General features: G+C 57.6%; 2 protein-coding genes across 13 annotated transcripts in view; both read left to right on the top strand.

Moving 5' to 3' along the window:
• Nucleotides 1–3: 3 nt before the first annotated feature.
• On the top strand, nt 4–15,713 carry PLD2 (phospholipase D2). 3 transcript variants are annotated; one of them, XM_032319875.1, is made up of 25 exons: nt 4–117; nt 573–682; nt 764–894; nt 984–1,126; nt 1,555–1,660; nt 1,752–1,817; nt 1,947–2,005; nt 2,136–2,228; nt 2,329–2,481; nt 2,897–3,046; nt 6,074–6,157; nt 6,301–6,379; nt 7,089–7,199; nt 7,384–7,554; nt 7,897–8,023; nt 8,231–8,349; nt 8,424–8,537; nt 8,661–8,765; nt 8,980–9,068; nt 9,172–9,285; nt 9,420–9,469; nt 9,681–9,815; nt 9,973–10,126; nt 10,698–10,812; nt 10,876–11,198. In XM_032319875.1, exons 2-25 carry the CDS (start codon nt 574–576, stop codon nt 10,993–10,995), a joined length of 2,697 nt encoding a protein of 898 aa, XP_032175766.1. In that variant the 5' UTR covers nt 4–117; nt 573; the 3' UTR covers nt 10,996–11,198. The 3 variants fall into 3 exon arrangements, with proteins under 3 accessions (XP_032175766.1, XP_032175767.1, XP_032175765.1); XM_032319876.1 differs by lacking the exon at nt 10,876–11,198 and adding an exon at nt 15,564–15,713 and having other exon boundaries at nt 5–117; XM_032319874.1 differs by having other exon boundaries at nt 5–117; nt 11,084–11,899.
• A 656-nt stretch (nt 15,714–16,369) lies between these two features.
• MINK1 (misshapen like kinase 1) overlaps nt 16,370–19,915 on the top strand; it is a 42,474-nt gene continuing 38,928 nt past the window's right edge. For 9 of the 10 annotated variants that reach the window (XM_032319869.1, XM_032319871.1, XM_032319870.1 and 6 more), the window contains exon 1: nt 17,072–17,354. In XM_032319869.1, coding sequence (XP_032175760.1) covers nt 17,298–17,354 — 57 coding nt within the window. In that variant the 5' untranslated portion in view covers nt 17,072–17,297. Of the gene's footprint in view, nt 16,487–17,071; nt 17,355–19,915 lie in introns of those variants that run through there. The other variant, XM_032319872.1, reaches the window with a different exon arrangement.

The raw sequence follows: 19,915 nt of genomic DNA, 5'->3' as shown, positions 1-19,915 counted from the left end.
CCGGGGGGCCGGCCCCGATCGCCCGCCCCGCCCCTCCCCGGCCGCCCGGGTGTGGGCCCGGCTGCTGCGCCGCTCCCTCGGCTGGCGGACCCGCGCGGGCGCCGGCTCGGGCTGCGGGTGAGGGGCCGGGGAGGGGCGCGGCGGAGGGCCCCGACCCGGGGCGGGGGAGGAGGCGGCGGGGGCGGCACTCGGGGCCCGCGGGGCTGCGGTCTCTGCCGAGATTTGGGTTTTTCCTCCCGGGCGGGGCGCGCGCACTTCCTCATTCCCGCGGGACCCCCTCTCGCGTGCGGCCGGGCCTGGCCTGAGCCCCCCAGGGACCACCCCCCCTTGGCCCGGCGTCTCCTCCGGCCCGCTTCGGGGGCCCCCGCGGCGTGGCGGGAGTTCCTGGGCGCGCCGGGTCGGGCCGGGAGGCGGGGCCGAGGGATTTTGGATGCGGGACCCGGGTACCGGATGGAGGTCAGAGGCGGGTCCGCGGCGCGTTGCGGACTGACGGAGAAGAGGGGCTCCCGTGGGAGGGGGAGGGCGGGGCTGCAGGGCAAATCACCTCCCTGAGGCCTCCCCAATGCTCCTAGGATGGCGGCGACCCCCGCGAGCCTGTTCTCCTCTGGGGACGACCTGGACTCCAGCCAGTTGCATATGGAGCCCGATGAGTTGGACACTCTGAAGGAGGGAGAGGACCCAGGTTCGCAGCGAGCACGGCCGTCGGGGAGGAGAGGGGCGGAGAGCTCCCGGGGTCCCGCACTAACACCTTCTCTCCTCCTAGCTGACCGGATGCACCCGTTTCTGGCCATCTACGACCTGCAGCCTCTGAAAATGCGCCCCTTGGTGTTCGCCCCTGGGGTCCCGGTCACGGCCCAAGTGGTGGGCACTGAAAGATACACCAGTGGCTCCAAGGTGGCTGGGCGGGCGCCAGGGAGCTGGGCAAAGGGAGAGCTGCTGCCCAACGAGGGGACAAACGTTCAGTCCCTCCCTCGTACCCCCAGGTGGGAACCTGCACCCTGTACTCTGTCCGTTTGACGCACGGCGCCTTTACCTGGACGACCAAGAAGAAGTTCCGGCATTTTCAGGAGCTGCACCGGGACCTCCTGAGACACAAAGTCTTGATGAGTCTGCTTCCTCTGGCGCGGTAAGGGGACCCTCCCGCTTCCTGTCAAGGGCAGGAGCCCCCACCCTGGGGCAGCACGGGCAGCCCCTGACCCAACCCCCAGTACCGTTTTCTGCCTGTCTCCACGCCCCTCCAAGCCACCTATACTTCTGTCCCCGCTACTTTCCCATCCTAGCTCTGGCCCCCGGGGCCCCCTCCCCTGACCCCGGTTACCAGGAAACCTTCCCAGCCCAGCTCTCCCTGTCCGTGGTTCTGTGCCAGTAGCTCAGCCGGGCTGGATGCCCAAAATGCCCTTGGCAGCCTCACTCCTTTTCTTGTCTCTGTTCTTAGGATCGGGGGCCTTCTGCCAGCCTCCAGTCCTCCCCCAGTATCCCATCCCTAGGGCTGCAGGAATCCAGGCTCTCCGCTTCCTGGTTCTTCTTGATCCTCCTCCCCGATCTCATCCACAGCTTTGGTGTGGCCCACCCTCCAGCCCGGGAAGCAGCCGACAGAGAGATACCCTCTTTACCGCGCGTGGGTCCCGAGGGCTCCAGCAGACATGCATCCAGCAAACAGGTGCGACCAGACACCAGGCTGGCCGGGAAGGCTTCTGGTGTGCAAAAATGGCTCTGGTCCCATCTGTCTCTGTCTCTCATCCCTGCTTCAGAAGTACCTGGAGAATTACCTTAACCGCCTCCTGACCATGTCTTTCTACCGCAACTACCATGCCATGGTAAGGCCCCGGGGACTGGGCCCTTGTGCCGTTCCAGGTGGAACAGTATCATCAGACCCTCATGTGGCAGAGGCCCTGGGTCTGCTGAAAGGCGAAGTCTCTCCTCTGAGCCATTGTCTTCCTCTGCAGACAGAATTCCTGGAAGTCAGCCGGCTGTCCTTTATCCCAGACCTTGGCTCGAAAGGACTGTGAGTGTCCGATGCCCATCACCCCACAGCCAGCAAACCCACAGGAGGGTGGGGAGAGCATTGCAGGGAGGGGGCGGGAGGGGGGCTCTGGATTCCTTTTGGACCATCTTCTCCTGATTTTCCCCCACAGGGAGGGAGTGATCCGGAAGCGCTCTGGAGGCCACCGAGTCCCTGGCCTCACGTGCTGTGGCCGAGACCAAGTGTGTTACCGCTGGTCCAAGAGGTGGGTCCCAGAGCGGACCCGCCAGGCCGTGTTCGGGAGGGAGGGGTGAGGAAGGAGATCCCGCGGGCAGGGAGGAACGGACGGAGCCCTTCCGCTCCAGGTGGCTGGTGGTGAAGGACTCCTTCCTGCTGTACATGTGCCTCGAGACGGGCGCCATCTCCTTTGTTCAGCTCTTCGACCCTGGCTTCGAGGTGCGCGTGGGGAAAAGGAGCACAGAGGCCCGCTATGGGGTCAGGATCGACACCTCCCACAGGTAGGGCCACAGGGGGCGGTGTGGGAGGACGAGGACGGACACCTGGGAGGGAGAGCGAGTGGAAGGAAGGGAAGGATTTCCAGCCCCTGGAGCTGGCCTTGATTTGGAACCAGGGAACTGGTCTGGCCACATGTCTGGGAACTCTTAGCGGCTGGGCTCAGGGAGGGCGGCAGTGAGTAGGAGGTTCGGACAGAGGGAAATGGCTCTCCATCCATTCCTCCGTTCACTCTCTCGTCCGACAAATCGGAGAGCCCGGTCTGCCCCCGAGCTCCATGCCTGCGACCCAGCCGTGCAGAAGGCAGAGACGTGCCTTGGCCGGGTGGAGTCGGGCACGAGGGACTAAGGCAGGAAGTGGGAAGGAGGAGACAGCCGGAGAGGGGAGGTGGCTGAGGTCCCCCTTGTTCTTCCTGCTCAGGTCCCTGATTCTCAAGTGTGGCAGCTACCGGCAGGCACGGTGGTGGGGCCAGGAGATCACGGAGCTGGCACAGGGCCCGGGCAGGGACTTCATACAACTGCACCGACATGACAGCTACGCCCCGCCCCGGCCTGGGACCCTGGCCCGGTGGTGAGACACTGACGTCCCTTCAGAGCCTGTCTGTGGGCTTCTGGGCCCACTTGCTGTTTTCTGAGTCCTTGAACCTCTTCTGCTTTCCACCCCCTGCGGCTTCTCTGGTCTCCTTGACCAGCTGCCCTCTAACCACACTGATATCTAATCTCCCTCTGACCTCTCTGACTCTCCTTACTCGTTAATCTCCTCTGACCCAATCTCTGACCTCCTGTGACCACCCCCCCCCCTTTTGCCATGCTGTCCCTCTCTGGGCCTTAGGATCTCTTCAAAACTCTCTGATTCATTCATGCATTCAACAAACCTTTTCTAAGCACCCACTCTGTGCCCGGCCCAGTGGCAGGAGAAAGAAGCCAGCCCAGTAGCTGATTCAATCACGAAGCAATGACAGATTGCCATTCCAGAGGTAGTTGAGGGGGTACCGAGCACAGAAGGGGAGCCTCTGGCCCTGCATGGGGATATCAGGACAGGCTTGCAGGAGGCAGCAGCCTTGAGGACAAGGATGGCCCGAGGCGGGAGCTGGAAAGAGCAGAGGCAGCTAAACTACATCACAGGCAGGGAGGGAGTCGGGGAAGCCTTGTTTTCTTGGACGGGCTGCAAACATTTATTTTTTAACGCCAGAACTAATGGCTTATACTCACGTAGTACTTACTGTGTGCTGGGAACTATCCTACGTGCTTTATGTGTGTTATGAAGGCGTCAGGCGAACCCCGTGAGGCAGGTGTGGTTGTCCCCATTCTGCAGATGGGAACACTGAGGCAAGGAGAGGTTGAGGAACTTGCCCAAGGTCACACAGCCTGTAAACAGTGGAGCCAGGATTCAAATCCGGGCAGCCCCAGGGCTGAGACCCCGCTCTTCACCATCCTACGAGACTGTTAGTTATTAGAATGTCAAGGGGCGCCTGGCTCAGTGCAGGGAGCATGCGATGTTTGATCTCATGGCCGTCAGTTCGAGCCCCCCGTTGGGCATAGAGATTGCTTCAAAAGAGAAAATCCTAAAAAAATACATAAATGAAATAAATAAGAATTCAAGTGACGTGGAAACACGTTAAGCATGTAAGTTTCCATTCATTGCACAACCCTCTGTGCTCAGCCCCACTTCTCCCTACCCGCCTCCCAGCAGCCCATTTCTCTCCCCAGAAGTAGCCCTCACAATAGTATCGTGTTTATCTTCTTAGCTCTTTTCCGGCATACTTTGGTAGGCTTATATGTATGTTAGCGTTTGTTTGTTTTGTTTTGTTTTAAGATTTTAGTTATTTATTTGACAGAGATCACAAGTAGGCAGAGAGGTGGGGGCAGGGGGGTGGTGGTGGTGGTGGGCAGGCTTCCCGCTGAGCAGAGAGTCCGATGCAGGGCTTGATCCCAGGACCCTGGGACCACAACTCCCCCCCAAGGCAGAGGCTTAACCCACTGAGCTCCCCAGATGCCCCTGCTGTTTGTTTTACATGTAAATCAGATCCTGCACTTGGTTTTGTCGTTTATTTTTCCTTCACTTAATTTGTGTGTTAGAGATTAAGCATTTATTTTTTTTTTAAGATTTTATTTATTTATTTGACAGACAGAGATTACAAGTAGGCAGAGAAGCAGGCAGAGAGAAAGGAGGAAGCAGGCTTCCTGATGAGCAGAGAGCCTGATGCGGGCTCGATCCCAGGACTCTGGAATCACAACCTGAGCCAAAGGCAGAGGCTTTAACCCACTGAGCCACCCAGGTGCCTCAGGGATTAAGCATTTAGATTGTTTATTTTATTTTTAAGATCTTTCTTTTTTTTTTTTAAGATTTTATTTATTTATATGACAGAATCACAAGTAGGTAGAGAGCAGGCAGTGAAAGAGAGGAAGCAGGCTCCCTGTTGAGCAGAAAGCCCCATGCGGGGCTCCATCCCAGAACCCTGAGATCATGACCCGAGCCAAAGGCAGAGGCTTTAACCCACTGAGCCACCCAGGCACCCCTAAGATCTTTTTTATTTGAGAGAGGGAAAGAGCCGGTGTGCATGTGCAAGCAAGAGTGGGGGAGTGGCAGAGGGCCAGGGAGAAGCAGATGCCCCGCTGAGCAGGGACATCCCAGGAGCCCTGATGGTGACCCAGGCTGGAGGCAGACACTTCCCTGACTGAGCCACCCAGGTGCCCTGGTTATTCCTCATTTTAAACGATGCCGCAGTGAACCCAGTTTTTGTCTAAGCATTTAATAGGTTGCATTCCTAGAAATAGAAAGACTCTGTGCATTTATTGGTATTCGAGAACATGTGTGCTCGATATTCCCGGAGATACCGCCAAACTGTCCTCTAGGAAGGCTGTAACCCATGTGTATTCCCGTAGCCTGTGAGAATGCTCACTTCCCCACGTGTTAATATTGCAAGTTATCAGTGGTCTTTATTTTTGCTAATCTCGTGGATTAAAGACCTATTCTTTTTTTTTTTTAAAGATTTTATTTATTTATTTGACAGAGATCATAAGTAGGCAGAGAGGTAGGCAGCGGGGGCGGGCGGGGAAAGCAGGCTCCCTGCCAAGCAGAGAGCCTGATGTGGGGCTCCATTCCAGGACCCTGAGATCATGACCTGAGCATAAGGCAAAGGCTTAACCCACTGAGCCACCCAGGCTCCCCAAAACCTGTTATTTTATCTTATTATTAATTTTCTTCCTCGCTAGTGACATTGAACCTCTTCTTGTATGGTTGAGCATTTTAATTTCCTCCATGAACTGTCAGTTCTTATTCTTTGCCCACTTTTCAGTTTGCTTGTATGTCTTTTTCTTACTGATTTGTTACAACTCTTTACATATGGCATACTAATGCTTCTAGTCGTTATCTTCTTTCGTTTATTGTGTCTTTTGTGGTTTCTAATTTTATTTAGCTTGTACTGGCAAGTCTGTCCCACTTGGATACATCTGATAATCCATCTGACTGCTCTGATCACTCTTGATCTTTGACTGACCCTGCTATCACCTCTGAGCCGTGGCTGTCCTCCGGTCTTCTCTCCAGAGCTTTCTGGCTTCTGACTCCCCTGACTTCCTTGGCTTGGCCTCCCCCCAGGTTTGTGAATGGGGCGGGTTACTTTGCCGCTGTGGCGGATGCCATCCTGAGAGCTCAAGAGGAGATTTTCATCACAGATTGGTGGTGAGTAAGGGAAGAGCTCAAACAGGAAGGGGCAGGGTCGGGCCTGCCGGGGATCAGCTTACGGGCCACAGAGGGAGGGATGGGGGAGTGGCTGCTGGTTGGGTAAGGTTTAGCTTGCTTCTGACCTCCCGCCCCAATCCCAGGCTGAGTCCGGAAATTTACCTGAAGCGTCCTGCCCATTCAGATGACTGGAGACTGGACATTATGCTCAAGAGGAAGGCGGTGAGAAGAGGGGTCAGGCTGGAGGGGAGGCATGAGGGGGCGGCCCATGGCGGGGGGGTTGGTTTAGAATAGACTGCAGTGTGGGAGAAGGTAGGGAATGTGAAGCTTCCTTCTTCATGCTTCTCCTGGAGCCAGTGTAGATGTCTCTCCCAGTGCCCTTTATTTCATCGGGGGCTGGGGCTGGGGGCGTATGTGTGTTGCCTTTCTCACTGGACTAGCATCGCTGCTTTCAGTACAAGGCACAGTGGCTGCCACGTCCGGGCATCTGTAGGTGTCACTGGACGTGCAGACCATGATGGCGAGTGGGGGCCAGTGGACGGAGGGATGGTGGGAAGGGGGACAGAGAGAAGGATAGGCAGTCAGAGGGGGTGCCAACAGGTATGCAGTGGGTGGATGCAGGATGGGTGGCACAGAAGGGGGGTAAGTACGTGGTGGGGAACGTGGGTGAGTAGACAGTGACAGGCAGGCAAGGAGCTGTGCACATGGACAAGCCGGTGGACAGGTGAACAGCTGGCCCATTGCCAAGTTTGCCACAAGCGCCATGGCTGGGTGTAAGTGTGGAGGCTGTCCAGGCTGAGTGGGGGTTCACACAGCAACCCCGAGCATGGGGCAGGGTTTGGGAGGGTGCAAAGGGTCCATCGTGCAAAGGGCATTAGGATCTGATGGCCACACTGCCACCCCCACCACCCCACCCCACCCCCACCACCAGGAGGAGGGTGTCCGTGTGTCTGTCCTGCTGTTTAAGGAAGTGGAGTTGGCCTTGGGCATTAACAGTGGCTATAGCAAGAGAGCCCTAATGCTGCTGCATCACAACATAAAGGTGACTCGGGTGTCAGAGACACCCCTCCCCCAACCGCAGCCCTACCCTCCAGGCTTCCCAGCCCCCAACCCTCCCTGTCCTCAAATGAATGTCTCATTCTTCCATCTTCCTGTCCTCCCTCCTGGCGCTTCGGCTCCCCTCACCAGAGCCCACCCTCCTGACCCCTCTCCCCCACCTGCGGCAGGTCATGCGCCACCCAGACCAGGTGACCCTGTGGGCCCATCATGAGAAGCTCTTGGTTGTGGACCAAGTAGTGGCCTTCTTGGGGGGGCTGGACCTCGCCTATGGCCGCTGGGATGACCTGCACTATCGCCTGACTGACCTCGGGGACCCATCCGGGCCAGTGGCCCCACAGGTAATCGCCAAGGCCTTCCCAAGCTCCCCTAAACACCGCATCAATGCACACCCTTTCCCCTCCACCCGTTCCAGGCACTTCCCACCACGGGGTTCCTCTTACTGGGGCCCCAGGAAGCTGCTGGGAAGTAGACCCAATCCCTCCCCGCCCCCAGACCCCTCCCCGCTCCTCTAGGACATCCAATGCCACTGAGGGCTGGGGGGAACCATCTGTGTCACTCTTACTCTCTATGTCTCTCTGTTTCGCAGTCTTTCAGTGCCCCTCTCTCCTCCTGGGCCCTGGCTCTGTATGGCTCCCTGTGACCTCTCCTTGCCCCCCCGGCTTGGGTGTGTTCCCCTACAGCCTCCCCCGCCGGGCTCCGACTCTCCAGGCAGCCCAGACCTCTCACAAAATCAATTCTTCTGGCTGGGCAAAGACTACAGCAATCTTATCACGAAGGACTGGGTACAGCTGGACCGGCCTTTTGAGGGTGAGGGTCCCCTCCTCCATAGCCCCCAGGACAAGGGAGTAGGGGCAGATGTCCGGGTGGGGGCTGTGAATGGGAGGAGCTGGGTCAAGGGTAACGTGGCCTTCCCTCTGATCGGCTCCTTGTCGGAGCCGGAAGCGCTTGGGGATGTCGGAACCGTCCCCAAGAGACCATCCCTGGCCTTGCCCCTGATTCTCCTGGGACCCCCAGATTTCATTGACAGGGAGACCATGCCCCGGATGCCATGGCGGGACGTCGGGGTGGCCGTGCATGGTCTCCCCGCCCGGGACCTGGCCCGGCACTTCATCCAACGCTGGAACTTCACCAAGGTGCTCACTCTGTCCTGGGGGTGCTGGTGGTGGGAAGGAGCTACCTCCCGCTGACAGCCATCCCTCCACCTCAGATGACCAAGGCCAAGTATAAGACACCCATGTATCCCTACCTGCTGCCCAAATCCACCAGCACAGCAGACCAGCTCCCCTTCACGCTCCCCGGGGGGCAGTGCGCCACCGTGCAGGTGAGGCTCCCCTTTCAACCTGTCCTCACTCCTCCCTCCCTTCAGCCCACTGCCCCAAACCTGAGAGCTGCCCAGACTGCTCTCCTGCGGTCAGGAGCCACATCCTATTCCTTGTCCCCCCAGGTCTTGCGGTCTGTGGACCGCTGGTCAGCAGGGACTTTGGAGAACTCTATCCTCAACGCCTACCTGCACACCATCAGGGAGAGCCAGCACTTTCTATACATCGAGGTCTGACGGGGGTCGGGGGACAGGGAAGGGAGGGGGCGTCTGAGGAGAGGGACTGAGGATAGCTGTGGGATCAGTCCTGGAGGGCTGGTGTGGCTGGGCCTGGAGAGGTGTGAAACCCCGGGGTGGGCCGGAACCTCGAGATGGGGCTGGCGCCGAGCGGAGGGAACCGGGCAGGGCCCTGGCGGCTGATGCCTGTCTTGGGTCCCTGCCTCAGAATCAGTTCTTCATTAGCTGCTCGGATGGGCGGACCGTTCTCAACAAGGTGGGCGATGAGATTGTGGACAGAATCCTGAAGGCCCACAAGTAAGGCGGACTGGCGGCAGGATCGGTGTCTGGGCGTGGTTTAAACCAGGAAGGGGCGTGGTTTGTATCTGACCCCCGCCTCTGACTCCGCCCCCTTCCCCAGACATGGGCAGTGCTTCCGAGTCTACGTGCTTTTGCCCCTGCTGCCCGGTTTCGAGGGTGACATCACTACAGGTGGTGGGAATTCTATCCAGGCCATTCTGCACTTCACCTACAGGTGACCCTCCCCATGGCCACCCATCCGTGCCCCTGCCCTGAGTATGTCCCGCTCCCTTTCTGCTGGACTTTTGAGGTCCACCATTCTCCTGACATCCCCTAGCCTCCCCCTCCCTCACCCACTCTTTTCCGCAGGACCCTGTGCCGTGGGGAGTACTCCATCCTACATCGCCTCAAAGCAGCCAGTGAGTGCTGGGGGTGGGGGGTTCAGGCCCCGGACCACCGGGCAGGGGAGCCTCTCCTCGCATGGTTCTGAGACTGCAGGTAGTCTTGGGCTGCAGGGAGACGCATGCAGACCTAGCTCTAGGCCTTTTGAAGTGGGGGGTACCTGGGACAGGGCTCCATCAGCACGAGAGGGCACCTGTTACCTCATCCCCTCCCCCATCTTTCTTTCAGTGGGGACAGCGTGGCGGGACTATATGTCCATCTGTGGGCTGCGCACCCACGGAGAGCTGGGTGGGCACCCGGTCTCAGAGCTCATCTATATCCACAGCAAGATGCTCATCGCGGATGACCGGACGGTCATCATTGGTCAGTCCCGGATCAGGACCCCTGGCAGCAAGAGGAGGGGTGGGGTGTGGAGCCAGGCCCAGCAGTGGGGGATGGGGTGAAGGACGCTGGCTGGTCCTCTGGTAGAGGGTCCCCCCTGGGGCTCAGGCAGACACAGCGTGTCCTGCACCTGTCCCAGGCTCTGCGAACATCAATGACCGTAGCTTGCTGGGCAAGCGCGACAGTGAGCTAGCCGTGCTGATCCAGGACACAGAGATGGAGCCCTCCCTCATGGATGGCAGGGATTATCAGGCGGGCAGGTTTGCCTTGAGTTTGCGGAAGCATTGCTTCAGGTAGAGTGGGACAGGGTGCTGCGGGGGAGGAAGAGGTCGGGAGGGGGCTGGCCTGCCTTCCGGGGAGGTGTGTGGATGGCTTACTACCCGTAAGTAGCACTGGAGTTCCCGATCTGACTCAGGGCCAAGTAGGGCTATCAAAAAGATAAGAAGCAAATACTCTAAAAATAGTTTGGTTTTTTTTTGTAAAGCATCAAGTTAGTGGTCAAAGAAGAGACAGATTAAAACTCTGTTGGGCTCGTTTGCCCTTATTTTACTATTTAACAGTGTGTTTATTTTGAATTACTTGGGTAGGCGCAACATGACTCTTCCAGCAGTCAAGTTCTCCAAGGATCCTTTTTTTTTTTTTTTAAGATTTTTAAATTTACTTATTTGTCAGAGAGAGCACAAAAGCAGGGGCAGCAGCAGAGGCAGAGGGAGAAGCAGACTCCCCACTGAGCAGGGAGCCCAATGTAGACTCGATCCCAGGGCCCTGAGCCAAAGGCAGACACTTCACTGACTGAGCCACCCAGGTGTCCCGGGTTCTCCAAGGATCTTAATCTGACCTTGTGGGCACCCTTTTGTCCTGTAGTGTGATTCTTGGGGCAGATGCCCGGCCGGATCTGGACCTCCGAGACCCTGTCTGTGATGACTTTTTCCAGCTGTGGCAAGACACAGCGGAGAACAATGCCAATATCTATGAGCAGGTGGGTGCCGGGGCAGGGCGTGAGGAGGTCTCTGTGTGGAAATGCATGGATTGTCTCGTTCAGGGTAGGATGGAGAGAGCCCCACCACTGAGCCATTCTCAGAAGAGAGGTGAAAGTGTGGGGGGCAGATCATGGGGTTCAAGAGCTCGGGGTCAATGTGGGGGGCTGTGGTGTGAGAACTGAGGGTGTCCAGCCCAGTTGGGCTTTTGGACTCTTGGCAGAGTCTCTCCAAGCCTTACTGGCTTCTATGCCCCCTGCCCCCCGCCCACAGATCTTCCGTTGCCTGCCATCCAACGCCACCCGCTCCCTGCGGGCACTCCGGGAATACGTGGCTGCAGAGCCCCTGGCCACGGTCAGCCCACCTCTGGCCAGGTCTGAGCTCACCCAGGTCCAGGGTCACCTGGTCCACTTTCCCCTCAAGTTCCTGGAGGAAGAGAATTTGCTGCCGCCCCTGGGGAGCAAGGAAGGCGTGATGCCCCTCGAAGTGTGGACATAGTGGTGGCTCCAGCCCGGGATGGCATACCAGCCGCCTCAGGCACCACTGAGGCCGGCTCCCTGCCCCCAACCCTAAGGACGGAGGGCAGTGCCCCCTGGGACCCAGGGCAGGCAGGCAGGCATGCCTGAGGGGACTAGAGAAGTCACCGCAGTGGACCCTCCCTTGAGAAGGACCCCGAAGAGGATGCTCCAGACCCTGGATTGGGGAGGCAGGAGACAGTCCCGGAGAAGTTCCTCCTCCCCACTGCCCACTTGAAACCACTGCACTGGGGGAGAAGCAAACCTCCCACCCATCTGCCCGCCCACCTGCAAGCCCGGGGAAGTCAGTCCCTGCAGGAGAGGCTGGCTCTGTCCTGGGCCTTCCCAGCTCCCCCTTACCTCCAACTGCCCTTGAACCCCTCTCACCCCACGGCCTCTCCGGGCTCATCACAGCCAAGGTGGAGGGAAGGATGAAGCCTCTCCCGGCTTCAGCCCCCATGGCAGGGAGGGTGGGGTGGGAGGCACACACTAACTCTCTCCCCCTGCCTACAGATAGACACTAGCTTTGTATCCATTCAAGAAGCATTTCATAAATAAAGGCATAGAAGAGGTCCCTGCCTCTCCCTTGGCCAAACCGAGAGCCTGGCGCTTGCCTCCCCCTTCCCGCTCACCTGAGCTTTGGCCCTCCGGCACCTGCTCACACCCAGCGCCTGGCTCCTTTCTGCACGTTCATCTCTACTGTACCTGTTGGTCCTTTTAGCAGCTAACCCGGCTGCTGGGAAGAGGAGGTGCTCACGCAGCACCTGGCCAGCAAGAAGGGTGGGGCCAAGCCAGGACCCCCGGAGAGCCAGGAGATGGTGCTTCCCTGCGCTGGAGGGCTGAAGGGGTGTCTCGTGGTCCTGGAGTGACAACAGGGGAAGAAGCTCAGGGAGGCCCCTTTGGGAGTGGTTAAGGGCATAGCCTTGAGGGCAAGAAGAACAGGGCCGAATCCCCAGCTTGTCGTGGCCAAGGTGACCCCATCAGGTCCTAGCACTTCTCTGGGCCTCAGGGGTCCCCGCTGGGAAATGAGAGCAGCTTGCTGTAAAGATGAAGTCATTGATTCAAGTATTTACTGAGCATCTACTCTCTGCCAAAGACAAGCGGGTGCTCGTAGCCGCTTACTGCTGGGGGCCTGCTTGCATATCGAACAGAGCAGGCACACGCTTTCCATGCCGGCATCCGGTTCTCCCGGCCGGTGCCTCTCTGGACTGGAGGGAGGGAGACGCGGCCCAGGGACACTACCGGTCTGGTGGCAGAGCCAGAGCCGGGAAGCCAGCAGGGCAGCAAAGTGACCCGCATGACGTCGTTGGCCTCCCAGGGCTTGTTAGGGTCACACCCTTCATCAGGTTTACTTTCCTGCACTAAGAAGCTGTTACCTGGGGGCACCTGGGGGACTCAGTTGGTTAAGCATCTGCCTTCCCTGGGTCATGATCCCAGGGTTCTGGGATTGAGTCCCACGTTGGGCTCATTGCTCCGCGGGGAGCCTGCTTCTCCCTCGACCTGCTGCTCCCCCTAAGAAGAAACTGATCTGTTGGTTGTGACGCATTGCTCGGTATTGGACATACAGGGGGCTTGGGAGGCTCAGTAGGTTAAGTGAGTGGCTTGATTTTGGCTCAGGTCGTGATCTCTGGATCTGGAGATGGAACAACACACCGGGTTCCATGTTCCATGGGGTCAGTTGGGGGTTCTCTCTGTCTCTCTCTCCCCTCACCACATTTGTACTCTCTATCTCTCTCTGAAATAAATTATAGGAAAAACTTTTTAAAGATTTTTAATTTATTTGACAGAGAGAGAGAGGGAACATAAGCAGGAGGAGTAGGAGAGAGAGAAGCAGACTCCCCACTGAGCAGAGAGCCCGATGTGGGACTCGATCCCAGAATCTGGGACCATGACCTGAGCCAAAGGCAGACACTTAACAACTGAGCCACCAGGTGCCCCTCAAAAATTTTTAAGATTTTATTTATTTGACACAGAGAGAGAGAGAGAGCATGCAGGGGGAGCAGCAGAGGGAGAGGGAGAAGCAAACTCCCCACCAAGCAGGGAGTGTGATGCAGGGCTGGATCCCAGGACCCTGGGATTATGACCTGTGCCAAAGGCAGATGCTTAACCCACTGAGTCATCCAGGTGCCCCCAAATAAATGAAATATTTAAAAAATAAAAACAGGGGCACCTGGGTGGCTTGGTTGGGCACCTGCCTTCGGCTCGGGTCATGATCCCAGAGTCCGGGGATGGAGTTCCCCATCAGGCTCCCTGCTCAGAGGGAAGTCTACTTCTCCCTCTGACCTTTCCTCTCTGCTGTCTCTCTCTGTCTCTCAAATAAATAAATAAATCTTTAAAAAAATTTTAAAAACCAATAAAATAAAACATACATGCCAATACATGTAAATACTAGCATCGTAAGAACAGTTATGTTACACTACACTGTATTCTGTTAAATGCAATAGCATTAGGTCTAAAAAATCCCAGTGTATATACCTTAATTTTAAAATACTTTAATTATGGCTTATTAATTATATAAATATTAATATGATATATAAATAATGACAATTATTAATTATATGAATATTATAATAACATTTAATTATTTAAATAATTGCTGGGGCACCTGGCTGGCTCAATCAGAGGAATATGTGACTCTTGATCTCGGGGTTGTGAGTTCGAGCCCCACATTGGATATAGAGAGGAGTTCAATCAATAAACTTAAAAAAGATAAAAATAAATAAAAAATAGAGCTAAAAAATGCCAAACATCGCTTGAGCTTTTGGTGAGTCATAATCACTGACCGCAGATCACCATAGCAAATATAACAATGATGAAAAAGTTCGAAATATTGGGAGAATTAAGGAAAATGTGACACAGAAGGGAAGTGAGCAGATACTGTTGGAAAAATGGTTCCAACAGACTTGCCCAACACTGGGTTGCCCAAACCTTCCATTTGGAAAATATGCAACCAAAAAATGAGGTCTGCCGGTAAACGGTATGGTTTGTTAAGAGAGTGGAACCCGCACCAGGCTGAGGAGGGTGACCTCCGAGGGCAAGTGGAGGGAAGGGGCTGACAGAATGACGTAACAGAATTCTTCACCTGAATTGCTGGCATTTCTTTCTTAAGCTGAGTGGTGGGTAGATGAACTTGCCTTTTATACATATGTTCATATCTTTTTATGTATCTGGACTATTTCATGATTAGGAAAAAGTTTAGCACAGGTCCTGGCTTTTGCCCGTCAGTCCCTCAGCCTCGCTCCCCAGTCTGAGAATTGACCACAGGAGCAGGGAGAGATGGAGGGGAGCAGAGGTAAGAGTTTGGGAAGGCTTCCTCGAAGAGGGGTGGGCAGTGGATGACAATGGGGAGAGGGGGAATGCCGCTGCCTTGCTCCCATGCTTTGAGCCCAGCCACGCTTTCCTCTGAAGAAGCCACTTGCACACAAGAAATACACCCCCCCCCCCACCATGGGACTCCTGGGTGGCTCATTCAGTTAAGCATCTGCCTTCAGCTCAGGTCATGATCCCAGAGTCCTGGGATCAATGGGCATCAGGCACTTTGCTCATTGGGGAGCCTGCTTCTCCCTCTCCTTCTGCCTGCTGCTCCCCGTGTTGTGCTCTCTCTTTCTGACAAATAAATAAATAAATAAAATCTTAAAAAAAAAAAAAGAAATCCCCCCTCCCACATACAGCGGTCCCCTGGTACTAATTGGCATCCTGCTAATTAGCCTCATTGCCAGCAGTAAGTACCTCTTTCCCAAGGGGACCGTTACCTCATTAACGGTGGTGGAGGGGGATGGTGGAGACAGCAGGTGTCCCGAGCTGGGTTGGGGCTAGGAGGCTTCTGCTTCGAACTGTCTTGTCGGTCTATCTGCAATCCCCTGAAGTCTGGCGGTCTAAACTATCCCTGCTCTCTTCATCAGCTCACTCATTGATTCAGTATCTCTTTATTTTTTTTTTAAAGATTTTATTTATTTGAGAGAGAGAGTGCGCACAAGCAGAGGGAGCAGCAGGCAGACGGAAGGGAGATGCAGACTCCCCGCTGAGCAGGTAGCCCAAAGCAGAACTTGATCCCAGGACCCCGGGATCATGACCTGAGCCAAAGGCAGATGCTTAACCAACTGAGCCACCGAAGAGCCCCTCAGCGTCTCTATTAAACACTGCCTATTAAGCAGGCATAAGCAAATGTATTGAGGACCTAGTGTATGCCAAGTGCTATACATATCTAATTTTATCCTAATCTCTTCTCTATTTCATAGATGCTAGAATTGAACCTCAGAGATTGACTTGCCCAAAGGACTAACTTCAGATTCTATTTTTTCCTGCTATCCCATGGACTTGATCTTGCATTACCATATACCCAGTGTCTGCCCAAAGGACAGACGCCTTCATTCACTTACCATGTTACCGAACCTCTAATGGGCGCCAAGACCCGTGCTGAACAAGGCTGTCATGATTCCTGCCTTTAAGGAGATGCGACAGACATTTACAATTCAAAGACTACAGTGTCACCATGGGTTTAAAGCAGGCAGTTAAAACAGAAGAGTTTGAGCCTTGGCACATCAAGGAAGGCTTCACGGAGGCGGTGATTTAGATATGTAGGGCAAAGCAAGGCGCAGGCAGAGTGGGCGTGGCCAGAATATCCAGGGAGAAACAGCCGGTGTGCAGGCTGAAGGAGCCGGAGCTGGGTTCCAGTTGCTGTGAGTATATTTCACTATGGCTACATGTGAGATGGGATGGCAGAGTGTTGAAAACAATGCAGGAAAAGCAGTCAGAATCAAAGGGTCTTCGATGCCATACTTGATTCAAATGTAGGGGCGCAGTGAAGGGTCTCAAACAGGACACTGAACAACAGATTTGAGTTTTCGAAAAATCACTGTGCACAGCGTGACAGTGGCGGAACATGACTCCTGGTTCTTCTCATAGCGTCACCCAGGCTCCAGTGAGGCTAACGGCTGGGGGTGCTGCGCGCACACTAGACTAAGGTGACCCATGCAAGATCTGGAGGGGCTGGACATGGTTCCTCCGCCTCTCGCGACCACCCCTTCCCCCACGCGCGGCTCCGTTGATCGGTCAACGAGTAACTGCTGAAACAGAGCCATTGTGCAGGGACAAAGGTGTGCGGGAGGATTCCCGTCTTCAGATCTCGGGTGCCGCCCGCAACACTCCCGACTCCAGCCAGGTAAGGGGGTAAAGGGCACCCCCGAGGCTCCCGGCGCCCCCGCCCAACTCCCACGTGGTTTCTCTAGCCAAATTCTCAGCCCGAGGCCCCTCCCTCGGCGGCTCCACCGTTGCCATGGCAATTAGGTGGGTGGACAGCCCATCCTATCTAGAGGCCACCCAGCCCTCGCGTGGGGAGTTACCATAACAACCCCCCTAGTAATAGGGGGTTGGGCCCCGCCCCCCTGCCCCCGCAAATAGAGGTGGGTGGCTTGATTGGCAGCGGGGCACGCGAAAGAGGAAGGAAAGGGAAGGAAAAGCGTCAAAGGAGAGCGAAGAAGGAAATGGGGGAGAGAAAGGGCAAAACAGGGGAAGGGAAGGAAACGCGTGTGCGCACGCGCGCCGGCCGGTGGGCGCGCTCCGCGGCCGCCCGGCCACCGCCCACTTCTGCCTGCCAGGCTCGCGCGGTCGCTCGGCCCTCGCGCGCGCCTTCCGCGCTCGCGCTCTCTCCTGCGCCTGCGCGCAGGTGTCGGCGCCGAGGGGGAGGGGAACCCGGCGCGCCCGCGTCACGTTCCCTCGTCCACCCTCCCGGCGCGCGGCCACTCCGCGCCTGCGCAGGAGCGGCGGGAGGCTCGGGTTGCGGGCTCCGGGCGCTTGCTCCTGTCAGTCGGTGGGTCGGTCCTCTCGCCGGCCCTCCCCCTCCGCGTCCTCCGGGGGAGGCGCGGCGGAGTCCGCCCCCGGGATCCCCCGATGGGGGAGAAGCGGCGACGGCGGCAGCGGAATAACCGAGCCGGAGCTTGAGCGGCCCCGGGGCTCGGCTGCCCGCGGAGGCCATGGGCGACCCAGCCCCCGCCCGCAGCCTGGACGACATCGACCTGTCCGCCCTGCGGGTGAGCGCGCCGCCCCCAGCCTCGCCCCGGTTCCTAGGCCCCCCCCCGCCGCCGGGGAGCGCCGCGGCCGCCCGCCTCACGTGCCCGCCGGGCGCCCCTCCGCCGGCCCCGGCGCCCCCAGCCCCTCGCCCTGGCGCCCGCCGCTGCGGGGGCCCCCTCCCTCGGCTCCCCTTCTCCGTGCACGCGCTGCAGATTCCGGGAGCCGGGTCGGTCCCCGCCCTGTGCTGCCCCGCCCCCACACTCCCCGGCCACCTCTGCCTGCACGCGGGCCCCGGACCCCCTTCCCCCACCCTGCTGCCCCAGCCCCGCCACCTGCAGAGTCTCGCCGCCGGCGCCCCTCCCCGGCCCCGGCCCTCCTCCGGGCCTCTTGCCAGCCTTGCCCTTACTTGTGTCTCCCTCCTCCTCCTCCTCCTCCTCCCGGCTCTCGGCGCCTCGGGTTTTAACTTTGCCCCTGCCCTGACAGCTCCCCCTGCTCGCCCACCCCTGGATGCCCCTCTCCCCTGGACGGCATTTCGACCCTCCCCTTGCACCCCGCGCCTGCTGCGGTCGCCCTGGTCCCGGGGCTCAGCTCTCTGCGCGCCTCCTCTTGCGTTTCGGCGCAGCCGTCCAGAACCAGGCATTTCCGGTCTCAGGGTCCCCACCGCTCGCACGGTCCCCTCGGCAGCGCTGCGGGGCGGGGGCGGGGGCGGGGGGCTGGTCGGCGTGCGAGGCCCCGGCACGACCGCCGGGAGGACGTTTGTGTGTATAGACTCGGCGGGACACACGCTGCCGGCGGTCTGGGGAGCCTGGGAGAACAGCGGGGGTGGGGTGGGGGGAGGTGATGGAGGTCTCTAGGGGGAGGGGCCCATCAGGAAAGGGGGTCGGAGGAAACAACCACGGCAGGGATTTCTTGGAAACACCTATTTATTGTCCCTCCCGGGGCACGTGCGGCCCCCATTTAGGAGCTCTCAGCAGAGTGCCGCTTGAGGAGCAGCGTAGGACTTCAAGGTGAACCCTCCAGGGACTGTCCGCCCAGGTGCTGTGTTCTTGCTGTGTCCCTGGGGCTTCCGCCACAGGCCAGGGTGTGGGGGGCAGCAGGATTCCCCCGACGCTCCTCCCTTGGTCGGCTTCTCCGGAGGCCCCTGTTTCATCCGTTTGGCTTTGGAGTCAACCAGGGAACGTGGCCAGTAGTGGGAAAAGGCGGTCAGCCACACCGGTGCCCCGGATACGCCTGGAGGGGGAGAGGGGAATTGAGGAGAACAGAGTCATGTCGTTAATTGGGTTTCTCTAGGTGACACAGTTTTTCTTGACATTCAGAGCATAATTTGTTTGGTGCTGTGTTGGGCCAGGAGACCTGGCTTGCTGGAGACAAGGTGATAAGTTGATAAGTTGCTGGGAGGGAGACGCAGCGTTAAATTTCATTCTGTGTGTGTGTGTGTGTGTGTGTGTGTGTGTCTGTGTGTGTGTTGGTGGGCAGAGGGTCTGGTGGGGTATAATATGATGGAATTTCCGGCTCCCCTTAATGTGCTCTGCTCCTATTAGAATCCTTGTCTTCCCTTCCCACCTTGGTAGTTGATTAACCCTGGTCACGGGTCCCTGTGGCTGTGGGGGTTGATGCACAATAAAACGGGAGGGTGCAAACCGTGACCTTCGGTTGAAATCATGTGGAGCTCTGCTCCAGCTTCTCCTTTCCTTGAATCCTCCACTCTCTCGTCTGGACTCCCCAGCCTGGGATTTCCAGCAATTCTGCAAACACCCTCTGACCTTGGCTGTGGTATTTCCTTTCTGGACTTCTGTGCTAGAAGCAGAAGCCTCCTTCTCCTCTCCCTCCCATCAGGAGCGCCTCAGACCTGCTCCCAGGGCATCTGTCTTTCCTGCCCCCTGCTTCTCAAGGAAGCACTCCACGTCCCCCTCCCTGTCCTCTCACCCCGCCACCACCCAGCGACTGCAGGTTAGGATGGAGGGCTATGCTTTCTTTGAAATGGGGCTAGGGAGGGTCTCCTTTCTCCTTGCTGCTGACTTTTCTCAGTGCCTGTCCCCTCTGCTCCACCTCCAGAGCCCTGTGGCCCTGGGGAGTGGCGGCTCACTCATCTTCCTGTTCTGCGCCTGTCTGTTCTCTACTGGGAACCGACAGCCAGGAGAAAGAGTAGCAAAGCCTGTTTCCCTCTCCTATGGCATCTTGTGTTGGGGGCCTGGGGGGCTGGGAGGGACAAGAGTGGGACGTGTTCACTTACTAGCTGGCCTTGCAGAGCCCACATTGTCTTTCTCCTCGTTTCAGAGGAAGGCTTGGTTTTCAGCTGGTGATGAGAGTAATAGTCCCATAGGGGGCCAGACTGAATGGCACTCAGCTCTCGCCCTGCATGGAAAGGCCCATGGGCCTGCCACTTTGTGAGCCCCGGGCGCACTTGAACTCCGAGGCTCCATTTCTCTCCCAGCCCAGGAGCGCGGGGCTGCGCACTCCTGAGTTCATGTCCCAGCTTTCTCGCTCGCGGTTGAACCTTGTCAGAGTCTGGGGAGAGCCCCTCCCCCCAGCTCCATGGGGCGAGAGTCACAGTGCGGGTCTTAGAGAGCCCTGCACCTCC

Source organism: Mustela erminea, chromosome 18 (genome assembly GCF_009829155.1).
Source record: "Mustela erminea isolate mMusErm1 chromosome 18, mMusErm1.Pri, whole genome shotgun sequence".
NCBI lineage: Eukaryota > Metazoa > Chordata > Mammalia > Carnivora > Mustelidae > Mustela > Mustela erminea.
The sequence above is the reverse complement of the archived record's forward strand: the minus strand, read 5'-3'. Positions and strand labels throughout refer to the sequence as shown.

Coding starts and splice junctions, on each gene's coding strand:
- PLD2 (XM_032319874.1), top strand. CDS start 574: ATGGCGGCGACCCCCGCGAGCCTGTTCTCCTCTGGGGACGACCTGGAC. Junction 895..983: donor GATACACCAGTGGCTCCAAG/GTGGCTGGGCGG, acceptor TCGTACCCCCAG/GTGGGAACCTGCACCCTGTA. Junction 1,661..1,751: donor GACATGCATCCAGCAAACAG/GTGCGACCAGAC, acceptor TCCCTGCTTCAG/AAGTACCTGGAGAATTACCT.